Here is a 13,703-nt window from a genome sequence, read left to right on the forward strand (position 1 = left end):
TAGGGTGAGAAGCTAAAGGAGATTGTAAGCCACTCTGAGTCTCTGATTCAGAGACAAGGGCGGGGTATAAATCTGCAGTCTTCTTCTAAAAAATAATCTGCCTCAGGCTAGCTAGGCACACCACTGTTCGACCTTGCCTGTGGACAACCTGGTATTTCTATTTCCATGGTTCCTATAAAGGCAGCTACTTTGCGATTGGAAGGTATGCTAATTTTATGTATTTATTTACTTCCTTTCTACCCCAGCTTTCTCCCTGATGGGGACCTGCAGTGACTCATGTTGTTCTCCTTGCCTCCATTTTTATCCTCATAACAACTCTAAGGGAGATTGGGTAGAGAGGGTGTGACGGCCTTAAGGTCAGCTGATGAACTTCCATGGCAGTGTTGGGATTTGCACATGGGCCTCCCAGATCTGCATCCAATACTCTAACCACTATGCCATGCCAACTCTCTGTTATTGTGTGTGCGTTTTCTTGCACTACTGGGCATGTTGAAAGTTACCTTGCAGTGTGCCTATGCAACAATAAACATGTTTTGAGCACTTGGCAATATCTTCAGTTTTACACACTAATCTGATTAGGAAACTGTTTTATCTGTGCTGAGGTTGCGCTAGCAATGCCATGTGTTTACGAAGCAATCAGCCGACGCGCTCAAGAGTATGTTCACTTTCTTTCTTAATGCTTGCCTCCTGTTGGTAAACCCTGCTTGCTGCAGTAAAGGACCACCTGGGAACCATGCCCTGGCACTCCCCTAACCTGAATGAGGACAGCAAAGCTGGCTAAGTACAGGGCTGCCAACACGTCCAAGATTTCCCAGGCTTATTTCTTGGATTGTTCTGGAATTTCCCTCAGGGATTGAGGAAAGGGTCCTGCTGCGATTTGCTATCCTCAAATGGGGCCTCAGTAGTCTCGGCAGGTAAGGATAGTGCAGATAAATAAGTGCTCTAAAAATGAAAAGTAATTCGGTTTCCAGTTTGGTGTAGTGGTTAAGTGTGAGGACTCTTATATGGGAGAACAGGGTTTGATTCCCCATTCCTCCACTTGCAGCTGCTGGAATGGTCTTGGGCCAGCCGTAGCTCTCTCAGAAGTTGTCCTTGAAATGGCAGCTTCTGTGAAAGCTCTCTCAGCCCCACCTCCATCACAGGGTATTTGTTGTTGGGGAGGAAGGTAAAGGAGATTGTGAGCCACTCTGAGACGCTGAGATTCAGAGTGGGGGGCAGAATATAAATCCAATGTCATTGTCTTCTCCTACTTCTTCTTTTCCTCCTCCTCCTTCTCCTTCTGCTTCTCCTTCTTCCAGTAGCATCTTAGAGACTAACAAGATACTCAGGGTAAGAACTTTCAAGAGCCAAATTTCCCTTTGTCAGATACAAGTTGAATGGAGGTCTCTGGGTCTGTGTATATCCCAGTCAGAAGGTGGGAGGAGCATCACCTTCTAACTGGAATATGAGGCCTCGTAGGTCTCCATTCCAACTCAGATGTGACAAGGGGAGTAATATAGCTACCCTCCGAAACTAAAAGCAAATTGCTATGTAAGTACACTGAGGTATAAACTGGATGGCACAGGGAACTTTCCTCAGATTAGGGCTGTCAACAAAAAAAAAAAAATAATTCGGTAATATCTGGATTCAGAAATGAAATTTCCGATATTCCAGATATTACCAAATAGGGTATTCGGCTATATCCGAATATACCGCTCTATTCGGATATATATGGTATTTGGCTCCCATTATACCCTATGAGCCATTGAAGTCAATGGCAAAGTACAGTATATTGGAAGCTGCCTGGAGGGGAGGGGATTTGAGGGAGAGCCCCCAAATTTGCAGGGGACCTGCAGGAAACTCTCCCCTACAAAACTCCCAATTCCCAAAAAGATTGGGCTAGGGGGATCCCATTCCAGGGGCACCCAAAGGGGGTGCCCCTATCCCACCATTATACCCCATGGGCCATTGAACTCAATGGCAACATAGGGTATAATCAAAGGCTGCTGGGGGGGCATGGGGGTTGAAGGAGAGTCCCCAAAACTGCAAGGAACCTGCAGGGGACTCTCCCCTACAAAATCCCAAGTCCCAAAAAGATTGGGCCAGGGGATCCCTGTCTGTGGGCTCCCCAAAAGGCTCCTTGCTACCAATGCTGGGAAAGCCCAATTAGCCACTTCCTCCACTATAATTGCCTTGGGAAAAGGGGCTCTGGCCAGAAGGGGGTTTGAGGGAGAGCCTCCAAAACTGCAGGGCAGCTTCGGGGACTCCCCTACATGCAACCCCCCCATTGTCCAACAAGACTGCACCCATCTGTGGGCACCCAAAAAGGAACACTGTTCCCAATGGTGGGAAAAAAACATTTAGCCACTTCCTTCACTGTAATTATCATGGGAAAAGTGGCTCTGGGGAGCAGGGGTTTTTGAGGAGAGCCCCCAAAACTGCTGTGCAGCTTCAGGGCACTGTACCACACAAAACCCACAAGGCCAAAAAAATTGGACCTGGGGGTCCAGTTCCTGGGGCACCCAAAGCTAAACCTAACTTCAAATCAGAGAATCTTTATAGAACCGCAATGTACTACATTCATCTATCTACTCTGTATGCACCCTGGCACCAACATAAACTCAGCTGCCAACCTCATGCCACACAAAACACAATCTGATCAATGTCTGCTCTGCAGACCGGGTTGCAGCAAACCCAGATGCCAGCTCTCCAGCCCTGCCCCAAGCAACACGGGAAGAGCTGGCCAAGCACACCAACCATGCTGGTTCTGGGTCTCTCACCCAGATGCCAGCTTCCCTGCCACAGAACACACGCTCTACAGATGCCAGCTCTCCAGCCCTGCCCCAAACAACATGGGGAGAGCTGTCCAAGCACACCAACCATGCTGGTTCTGGGTCTCTCACCCAGATGGCAGCTTAACTGCCACAGAACACACACTCTACAGATGCCAGTTCTCCAGCCCTCCCCCAAACAACACAACTCTCAAACAACGGGAGCAGTGTACCACACCTAGGTCCACATCTGTATTTGACACAAAGCAAGATGAAGCATTCAGACTTACCTTGAGCTATGAACGGTTGGCTGGTCTAGGCTCTTTGGCATTAACCAGGGTGCACCACAAGGAGGTGAGCCAGAGTTGCACTCCAAATGAGGGAGATGTATGGGAGGGCCTCAGAGAGTGAGAAGGAGGGAACCATTCCCTATCTCTCTGCAGCAACACACACCAGCCATCACTGTCCCACTAGGGAAACTTTAGCCAAGGTGTGGCTATCCTCCTCATCACAGGCTCCCCCATCTTTCACCTCCAATGAAGAAGAACAGAAGGAAAAGAAGAAATAGAGGACAAGAAACAAAGACGACATTGGATTTCCCTCCTGCCCTTCACTCTGAGTCTCAGAGCAGCTTACACAATAAGTCACACAGTCTCCCTTACGTCTTCCCCCCCCCACACACACACACACAGCAAATGCCCTGGGTTGGCCTGAGAGAGCTCTCACAGAAGGCACCCTTTCAAAAAAAAAAATCTGAGAGAGCCATGGCTGACACAAGGCCACTCCAGCAGCTGCTCTGCCAGCAGAGGAGTGGGGAATCATACCACCAGTTCAAAAAAGATAACAGTTCATACACTTATCCATTATGGCAGTCTGATTGGAGCTGCTGGTTTTTCTCAACCCTTTAAAAATTCTGTTGGCTATGATGACTTGGGAATTGGGAACATTTTCTTTTACTGCTCTGTGCTGACTTCATACAGCATTCTTTCTGAGTCAGGCAGGCAGCATGATGGGAGAAATGTTGGGGCTGGGCCACTGTCCCACCAATCAATTGACCAATTACTGGGCTCTGGGCAGGGGCTCCTTCTGGGCTCTCCCTACTTTTATTTTAGGGAGGAGCGTTTCCCTGACTTCTCAGACCAGACTGAGAGTGGATGCAGGCACAACCAGGTGCTCACACCCACAGAGTCCACGTCTGGGCAGCCGAACAGTGGCATGTTGACCTTCAAGAAGACCAGCATCGCCACTGTGTCAGGATTGAGGCTTGTGTGATGTGGGCTGACAATGTCGCCTGCATAGGAAAAAATGTGGTTGCTCTCAACGCTCGTCGGTGGGCACAAGAGGAACGCCTGGGCCACAGCAGAGAGAGGAACGCCTGGGCCACATCAGAGAGAGGCACGAGAGGAATGCCTGGGCCAAGGCCATCTCCTTCGAGACCCAGTAGTCCAATGAACTTGTGTCCTGCGGCACGCAGGGCTCCTCAAGATATGCTCTGACCTGCGCAGCACCCGTGTCTGCTCTCACAGGCCCAACACTCTGGGAGGGGCCAGAAAACCACCCAAAGAGTGCCATCTCCACAATCTTCGGTGTGGGAGGCTCATGGGAAACGCCACCTAGCGGGGGAAGTGGGAGATGAGCAGCAGCCACCAAAGCAGAGGAGCTGCTTTCACCCCTCACTTCCTCAGCTCCTGCTGACCTTGCCCTCTTGGCCCACCTCTGCTCAACCTCCTGCAAGAGCTCGTCTCGCCATCAATTGAGCTTGCTGACCCACGCGGTGACCTTGCCCTTACAGCGCGGGTCACACATGTAGACCTTCTGCTTCATGAGTGCTCCAAACCATTGCTCAAGCCCACTTTGAAGGTGTCGCACAAGGGCATGCACTGCTGGAAGGTAGTCTGCACGGTTTTCGCGTCACACCAGACGCGAAAAGGGAAGGAAAAGCTTTACTGAATATTTCCAAATAGTACCATAAATATTCAGAAATCAGGTACTCAGAATTCAAAAATAGGCTCAGATGCCTATCCGGAATACCTATTTCCAAACATTTACCAAAATGGCTCTATTTGGTAAAAATTCGGTATACCTTTATCCGAATTGACAGCCCTACCTCAGAACTTTAGCTCATAGCTTATTTGAACTGGCAATGCAATAATATTGAACCCCCTTGGAGCAGACCCAACCCAAACTAAAGCTCAGTGGCTGGGAGAAGGAGCATGGGACATTGCCCTCAAATATTTACAAGGATTTGGCTGGGAGGATCACAACAAGTATGCATGACCTTTCATAGACTCTGAGCCATGTTGGAGTCACCTATACAGCACGTTTGGCAGACAGAGAGGACTGGATTCTACTACGTACCATTATTATTGATCTGGACTGATAATAACACTAATAATTTTGCAACATATTATTGTTTGTAGGCTGGTTTCATTGAGCTTGGGAGGCTCTCTTCATTCCATGTTCACATGTAAGAATGTGTTGCTATAGAGCTGATTTTAAAAAAAATCCAGGTTCACCATGTCAAGCTATTTCATGAGGAAACATGGGAAGGCACAACAACAATATTAAGAATTTTTTCAGGGACATCTGGGTTGCCGTTCCATGAAGAGGGAGGTATTTTTAGGTCATTCCCATTGTCATTTCAAGAACAGATCCTATCCTAGGGGGAAGACAATAGCTTTATATAAGATGCACGCTAGCTGATTACATCTCAATAAAGACAGGAGAAATGTTCACCTCCCATTAACACCTCCACATATATATTCAGATTATCACCAATCAAGAGAGGCTGTCTTCTGCTAGGGTTTCCAACCGGAATTTCCAGTGTCCTTGAGAACACAGCCTCAACTGGAAGCATCTGACGGGGGCAAAATGCCCCTGATTTGGAATGTTCTTGCACTGATAGCAGCTGCTCTGCTTACTCCCTTTTTCCTGATGCTGGGATGGGCTTTGTATTATCATTTCTCCACAACCAAAGTCCCTGCTGGAATGAGTGAATCTCTAAAGGTCCGATTTCTGCACATTGCACTTGTCATGGTGTTTGGCTTGGTAAGTTGATGTGACCTCAAGGTTGGAAGGTGAGAAAAACAGATGGCATAGAGTGACTTTCCAATTTATCACTACAAGCCTACCATGGAAGTGGGTACATCATGTGGGCTGCATGCTGCCAGCTGTAGCCCTGAGAATATCAGAATGACTGAGAGAGAAAGGAGGAGAGAGAGACTTCCATACAGATTGATAGGGCAATTTCCCCTGTGCGTGCTCTCTCTCTTTCTGGACCAAAACTTTCATCGATATCCAAATGTTAAGCAGATGTTGTGAAGATCTGAAAACCCAGAGAGGCACTGGTGAAGGTTTACAGTCACCCAGGGGTCGTTTTGTAGAAAAATAGGTGGTGGAGCTCATCCAGGGATTGTTATGCAGCTGCACCTGCTATTCAATGGACAAGATGGGAAGGAGGAGGTGGAACTCTCAGAAAGGTTCAGGAGTTGCGCTTCTGTGAGCTCCCGCTGAATCCAAGCCCTGCAGTCACCTAACCAAGACAATTTGCTTTCATTGGTGCAAGCTGAAAAGGACAATTTCATAGCTATTTGAGTTTTCTGGGGTTTTTTTTTTTGGCTTTTTCATAAAATGTATGAGTGATGGTCAGCATTTGTGAAATGTGTATACCAGAGCTTTTTTCCTGGAAAAAGAGGTTCCGGAACTCTCAAGAGGGAAATGAAGGAGAAACGCATGGGATTTTTTAAAACATTATTTTCTTGCACCAGTGACTTCAGAACTACTGTTTTGAACTTTTCTTTTTTCCCTTCTTCAACTTGAATCCGATGGTTGCAATGCGTCCAGTATCTAGATGTTTAAAGCGATGAAGCTCCGTGTATAACTTGTGATATATGTTACTTTTTAGTTTTTCAGCCTCATTAGCTATCCAGCTTGTCTTAAGTAGCTGACAGGCTGTTTGCTACCCTTCTTATTGCATCCTTGCAGAAAAGGCAATTCATTTTTTACTGGTGAGAAATTATTGATTTAATATATGACTGCAGCAGCAAAGGGCACAACTGTATGCATATTGGCAGAATTTAGTGAAGCCAAGGGACTCTTTTACCTAATAAATATTGTGCAGCCCAAGTTATGCCAAATAAGAACGCAAAAATGATGCTAAAGCATACACCGGGACAAAAAGAAGGTACGCTGTATACTCCCTGGGAAATAAAAGCACTTGCTTCTTTGAACAGAAGCTACTAAGCTAGGATTAGGCAGCATGCTGCTTCAAGTCCAAATAGTGCCATATCTTCCTCCTTCTACTTAAAGGGATGGGGCATTTCCCCCCCAATCCCTCGAAAAGTTCTGCCATCTACCCTTTAACTTAATGGACAACAAACTGGCGGGGGGGGGGGGGGTGGAGAGAAAAAGAGACAAAAGGACTACCATGAACTATAATCACATAACACTAACATCACTGAAATAATAAAGTTTAGGAGCCAAGTATTTCAGACGCGTTTGCTATTTAAGCTAGGTTTTCAACACAAGTGAAGGAAAACAGAGAGAGAAGTGTTTGAACGATTTTTCTCCTACCCACTGTTTTAATTACAAGTACCTTCTTTGAATGACAGGGGTTCTGTTGAATAAGCCTTCTTTGAATGACAGGGGTTTTGTCGACTCCCCTCCAAGAGGGTGCTAGGAGATGCAGCCTCTTCACAGTCTGCAGGCTAACGGCAGACTTACTGAGGGGTTGTCTCAGGCTAAGATGAGAACAGCCTGCCAAGGATCCCAGAGCTTGGCTGATGCAACCGGCAGTCTCTTCTTCATGCTCCGAATGAGGAGGGGTGGGGGCGGGTAGAAGAGGATTGTGAGTCATGTTAGTTTTTAAACAAGCCAGAGGAGTTAAAGTTTTCTTTCGTTGTGAGTTCTGTACAGTGCCAATTTCAGAAAGTCTTCAGTCTTCAGACTGAGGGGGTGGGGAAAGTAGAGTGGGGAAATGAGTGTGTGAGTTAAAGAGATTCTGGAACGCCATTCTAGTGCGTTCCACCAGGGGGAAAAAGCCCTGGAAGGTGGTAGCTGTTGACTTTCACATATGGCACAAAACTGAAGATCGTCTGAAACGAAGAGGATATATGGGGACAGTCATCCAGGGGTGCTGTTTAGACAGAGGCAAGGGAAACAGTTGCTACTCTTGTTTCATGTCATTGTTCCTCTTTCCTCTGGTAGTTTTGGGGAAAAGATACAGTAAGTGGTATACCTGTATCGGCATTTTTCTCCTACCCACTGTTTTAATTACAAGTACCAGCCTAAGCCTTCTTTGAATGACAGGGGTTTTGTTGGTGTCAACTCCCCTCCGAGAGGGTGCCAGGAGAGGTGGCCAAACTGCAGCTCGGGAGCCAAATGTGACTCTTTCAGTGTGGCTCTCAAACCCCACCCCCCCTCATCAGCCAGCTCGGAGAATCACTTCTCTAAGTCAAACCAGCCAGTGGCTGGGAGAATGCATTTAAAGTTAAAGTTGATTTCTTCCCACCTCTCCCTCCCCCATCTATTTCCTTCCTTCCTTCCTCCCTGTCTTGTGACACTCAAACATCTGGCATTTATTCTATGTGGCTTTTACATTAAGCAAGTTTGGTTGCCCCTGATATAACCCAATCATGTCAGATCTTGTAAGCTGAGTATGGTTGGTATTTGGATGGGGGAACTACCAAGGAAGCCTGTAGAGGAAGGCAAATCACCTCTTGCTTCTCACTTGCCTTGAAAGCCCCTTGGTGGGGTCACCATAAGTCAGTTATGAATTGATGGTACGTATGTACATACCCCTTAATACCAATTTTAGCATTTCTCACTGGTCCATAGAAGGTCAAGTCCTTCTGAATTTGCTGCCAGAGCGTGAATAGCAAATTTTTCATTTTAGAACATCCCCTGAAGTCTTACCAGTCTTCTTTTTTGTTCACACTACATTTGGATGAAATGGGGTCCAGATATTGGAGAATAATACCGGGTTCTCCCAACAGAAAATCCCAAAGGGAAGTAGACTGCCATGCTAATAGTCTCTGTATCGTTCCAATTTTAATATATATGCTGCCAAAGTGAGCACTGGAAGTTGAATCAGTAAATATAGACTGGATTCTTAAAAATGATGGGGATGCAGCATACATTATTATTATTATTATTATCATCATAATCATCATCAGACTCCTCTGCAGCGATCTGTCTTCTCAGTGCTGAAGCAGTTGCATTGGCCAGGTTTAGTCTTGTTTAGCTTTTCAGTTTTTTAGCCTGATATAATTCATGAGCAAATGAAGGAAGGGTGGAAGGTTAAACTTCCCTCGCCGAAATACTCCTGATTATGGTTCTCCACCAAGGCAAATTTTAGCTACATCCTAGGATTTCCCCAAGGAATGCTTGAAGCCAGTTGATTCAGATCGTGTCCTGATTGCTTGCTGGGGTCAGGCAGCTGATTTTTGGATTACCGGTCCCATTGCTCCTAACATATTCACTTTGTGGAGTTGCTACACTCCTACAGCACAATCCGCTTGCACACACATGCATTTAGATCCAAGTGAGCAGCCATGTTGGTCTGAAGCAGTAGAACAAAGTTGGAATCAAGTTGCACCTTTAAGACCACATACATTGTCACACTGCCCGATGGAGCCCCCTCCCCTGCACTCCACATATCACTTTGCTCCACAGCCCAAAGACTGATTTATTTTGCAATCAACTGTTATAGTTGTTGGCATTGCCAGAAGTATAAAATATCAAGAAAACAAGAAAAAAATGTATAATACAGCAGACAAATCCTTTGTGGTTATCTCCTTCTTAATCGTGCAATTTATTTGTTTCCTTGAATGCAGAAAGGATATGTCTGTTCTCTAGACATGGTTCTGAGGAATATGGAAGATGTGCATCTTTAATTCTCTATATTTTTCTCTCCCTTTATATTTCACTGTAAACAGGATTACATTTGCTGGAAAATGGGTCTTTGCCACAGGCTTGCCATAGTGAGGCTTGCCGTGGATGGAATTCCTCCATTAGATGATCCAAGGGTCTCCATAAAAAATGATTTCTTTGAGGGTGTACCTGTAAGGATCTATCAGCCTAAGAGGCCATCAACTGGGTTGCAGAGAGGAATTCTGTTCTTCCATGGAGGATGTGGACTGTTTGGGAGCATTGGTAATAAAAGCATTTGTAAAAACTTCTAAAGATTTAAGCTGTATCTACACATCCTTGGATATTATGCTACAACTGCACAATAATAACCATGAGCAACTGGATTCTCTTGTGTGAACAAGCTGCTCCGGTTGCAAATGATTGATCATATTTATATTCTGCTTTTCAGACAAATTTCATACCGACCTCTACATACATCAACGTTAGAGACCAATGAAGAGTCTTGAGACCAAATGGGAAGGTCTTTCTCTGCACTAATTCTAGACTTGTTAATCAGGGGTGGAATTCTAGCAAGAGCTCCTTTGCACATTAGGCCACACATCCCGGATGTAGCCAATCCTCCAAGAGCTTACAAGGCTCTTTTTTGTAAACTCTTGGAGGATTGGCTACATCAGGGGTGTGTGGCCTAATATGCAAAGGAGATCCTGCTAGAATTCCACCTCTGTTGGTAATAGACATGGCCGCATTGCTCCTTTTCGTATGGATCAATTTCAAGACGGCTATTTCAGGCTGATACTGATTCCCACCCTGACCTAGACCGCCCAGACAAGCCCAATCTTGTCAGATCTTGGAAAGTAAGCAGGGTTGGCCTTGGTTAGTATTTGGATGGGAGACCTCCAAGGAATACCAGGGTTGTGATGTGAAGCCAGGCAATGGCAAACTACCTCTCTGAATATCTTTTGCCTTGAAAACCCTATGGAGTCAGCATAAGTTGACTGTGACCCAAGGGCACTTTCTGCCACCGTACCGATTCCCAGCTCTACAGATGCCTGCATATAAAGAAGGCATTCTGAATATAAACAATGATTTTAACAACTCTCTTCCCACACATTGTTTTCCAGTTGCGTATGAGAGATTGTGTCGCTATATCGCCAGGGAAAGTGACTCAGTGCTTCTATCTGTTGGGTGAGTGAATCCTTTCATTTGTGGAGTCTTGAACTTTGGTGCATTGCCAGTGTTTTCCCCCCAGCATTCGGATATAATACAAGATAAAATTGATCTCCCCAAGTCTTCGTACCAAGAGGGGAAATATAGGGTATTGGTAGTAGGGGTGTCAACTCCAGTTTGAGAAATTGCTGGAGATTTGGGGGGTAAAGCCTAGGAAAAGCAGGTTTTAGAGAAGGGAGAGACTTCAGTGGGATATAATGCCATAGAACCAGACCTTTTTTGAGCAGGAGCGCACAGGAATCCAGTTCCAGCTGGCTTGGCCAAGGCTCTGGCTCAAAAAAGGGTCTCTGGCAGAGGGAAGGCACTAGGCAGCCATGCACTCCCAGACTACATGCTCCGTCCTCTCTGCCACTTCCAGTCTTCAAGGGGCTCAAGAAGAGAGCAACAGACTCAGAGCTTCCCACAAACACCCCATCCTGGGAGAAGCTGGACCTGCTGCTGTCTGCTCTGCCACATGTGGCTCTCTCTCTCCGGCCATGTTGTGGGGGGCAAAACAAAAAAAAGGTCTCTCATCGGATTGTCTGAGAACACACATCCATGAGATGCAGCTGATGGCACTGTACTGTTCTGTATCAATATATGAAAAGTAACCTACTGAATGGGCGATGTCACTTCCAGTGACAGGAGGTGTGGCTTAATATGCAAATGAGCTTTTGCTGGGCTTTTTCTACAACCCCCCCCCCTGCATAGAACCCACTCTCCAAAGCATCTATTGTCTCCAGGGAAATTGATCTCTGTGGCCTGGAGATAACTCATAATTCCAGGAGAGCTCTAGGCCCCATTGGAGGTTGGCAACCCTAATGGGAGGTGGTGGTGATGGTGGTAATATGTTATTACAAAATGACTCCCCTCCCCCAAACTTAAATAATCCAGATAGCATGGACTACTCCCAAATGTTGGTGGTGAACTGATAGAAGAGAACAAATGCAGAACGACAAATAATAACCCCCACTGAGTCTATCAGGAGGGAAGATGGTACGGAATAGCCTGATCTTATTGGATCTTGGAAGCTAAGAAGGGTTGGTGGTTGAAAGGAGACAACCAAGGAAAACTCTGCAGAGGAAGGCAAGGCAATGGAAAACCACCTTTGCTTCTCATTTGCCTTGAAAGACCTTTGTTGGGGTCACCATCACCATCACACAGCAGTGTGTGAAACAATGGTGACGTCAGGGGGTAAGGCCTAATATGTAAATGAGTTCCTGCTGACCTTCATCTGTATTGTAGAAACCTCATGTTTGGATTCCCCTTTTGGACTTAAAGCCATGACTGTTGCCTAAGCTGTGTCTGAACCTCGGAGCGGTATTTTAGCCAACGCTGATGTTGAGAAACTCTGTGTGCTTGCTGTGTGTCGGCAGACAGGACATAGTATTGTCTACTCAGACTGGTAGCGGCTCTCCAGGGTCTTTCACATCACCTACCATGTGATCCTTAACTGAAGATGCTGGAGATTTGAGCCTGGGATCTTCTGCATGCAAAGCAGAGGGTCTGCTACTGAGCCACTGAGTAGTCTCCCATCCAAGTATTAACCAGGATCAACCCTGCTTAGTTTCCAGAACCTAACAAAAAGGGATAGCTCGGACCATCCAAGTCAGGGTCAACAAGGGCATGAGCACCAATCAGATTTGAGACATGAGATTTTCCTCCTTTGCTTACTTGCACTTGCCTAGTATTTACACTCCCAGTCTGAGGGGTGCCATAGAGAGCCCTGTTCATGTCTGGAAATTCAAAATGGGTTACATGCAAAGATTTTGAGATGACAAGTCAATGCAACATATGCTATTATAATTCTTCTCTTGGCTTCAACAGGTATCATCTTGCTCCAGAGAACCCTTATCCATCACAGCACAATGAATGTCTGGATGTCGCTGTTAACTTTATGAAGAATTCTGAAAAGTACGGGGTGGACCCTGCCCGTATCATACTTTATGGGGACAGTTTTGGAAGCACACTGACTGCTTACATCTGCCAAGAGCTGAAAAGCAGAACCGATCTGCCCAAGGTCCGTGCTCAGATTCTGCTCTACCCTCTTCTCCAAGGAGTGGACTGTAATTTACCTTCTTATCAGCAGAACTGCTTCTTTCCCATTCTAACCCGCGTTCAGGTCATTAAATTCGTCACACTCTATTTTGAAACACCCACATCAGTGATTGACATTGCCATTTCAGGAAATCTGTTCCCTGAAAGCATTCAAATGAAATACAGGGAACAGCTACGTTCAGATCTTATCCCTCCAGAATTTCAAACCAGAAACTATCCGGCTGTGCCAACTTCCCCCAAATATAACATATTTAGCCTGCTGAGGGAACTGCAGAACAGAAAACTTTCCCCGCTCTTGGCTGAAGAGTCCTTTTTCAAAGGTCTTCCAGAGGCTTTCATCCTAACTTGTGAATATGATGTGCTGAGGGACGATGGTCTGCTGTATAAGAAAAGGCTGGAAGACAATGGCGTCTTGGTGACATGGTACCATGTTGAGGAGGGATTTCATGCCAGTCCAGCCATGCTGCATCACTGGCTTATCACTTTCTCCCATTGCAAAAGAGCAATGGATTCTGTAGTTAATTATATCAAAGGGCTGTAAATTCTAACACGGTCTTAGGTCTCCCCCAACTGGATGTAGGACTGTACAGAGAATTGCTCAGTTGTACTACAAGCCATTGTGTTTGTGTCATGTGCCATCAAGTTGCTTTCATCTTAAGATCACCCTACAATGGCAAACCACCCCATAAAAAGTCTGCCAAGAAAACATCATGATGTGTCATCACCCCATGGGTCGGCAATGACTCGGTGCTTGCACAGGGGACTACCTTTACCGTTTAAGAACCAGTGGCCTCCAGCAGGTCCAATTTTGCAAACTGA

The 13,703-nt window shown here is 46.0% G+C and overlaps 1 protein-coding gene across 1 annotated transcript; it reads left to right on the forward strand.

The window, feature by feature from the left end:
- The first annotated feature begins 5,623 nt into the window (after nt 1-5,623).
- On the forward strand, nt 5,624-13,497 carry LOC132586949 (arylacetamide deacetylase-like 4). Its single transcript, XM_060259111.1, has 4 exons — nt 5,624-5,798; nt 9,686-9,902; nt 10,742-10,805; nt 12,654-13,497. Exons 1-4 carry the CDS (start codon nt 5,685-5,687, stop codon nt 13,423-13,425), a joined length of 1,167 nt encoding a protein of 388 aa, XP_060115094.1. The 5' UTR covers nt 5,624-5,684; the 3' UTR covers nt 13,426-13,497.
- Nucleotides 13,498-13,703: the final 206 nt, after the last annotated feature.

The sequence above is a fragment of the Heteronotia binoei genome, chromosome 18, assembly GCF_032191835.1.
Source record: "Heteronotia binoei isolate CCM8104 ecotype False Entrance Well chromosome 18, APGP_CSIRO_Hbin_v1, whole genome shotgun sequence".
Classification (NCBI taxonomy): domain Eukaryota; kingdom Metazoa; phylum Chordata; class Lepidosauria; order Squamata; family Gekkonidae; genus Heteronotia; species Heteronotia binoei.

Coding starts and splice junctions, on each gene's coding strand:
- LOC132586949 (XM_060259111.1), top strand. CDS start 5,685: ATGCTGGGATGGGCTTTGTATTATCATTTCTCCACAACCAAAGTCCCT. Junction 5,799..9,685: donor TTGTCATGGTGTTTGGCTTG/GTAAGTTGATGT, acceptor CACTGTAAACAG/GATTACATTTGCTGGAAAAT. Junction 9,903..10,741: donor TGGACTGTTTGGGAGCATTG/GTAATAAAAGCA, acceptor ATTGTTTTCCAG/TTGCGTATGAGAGATTGTGT.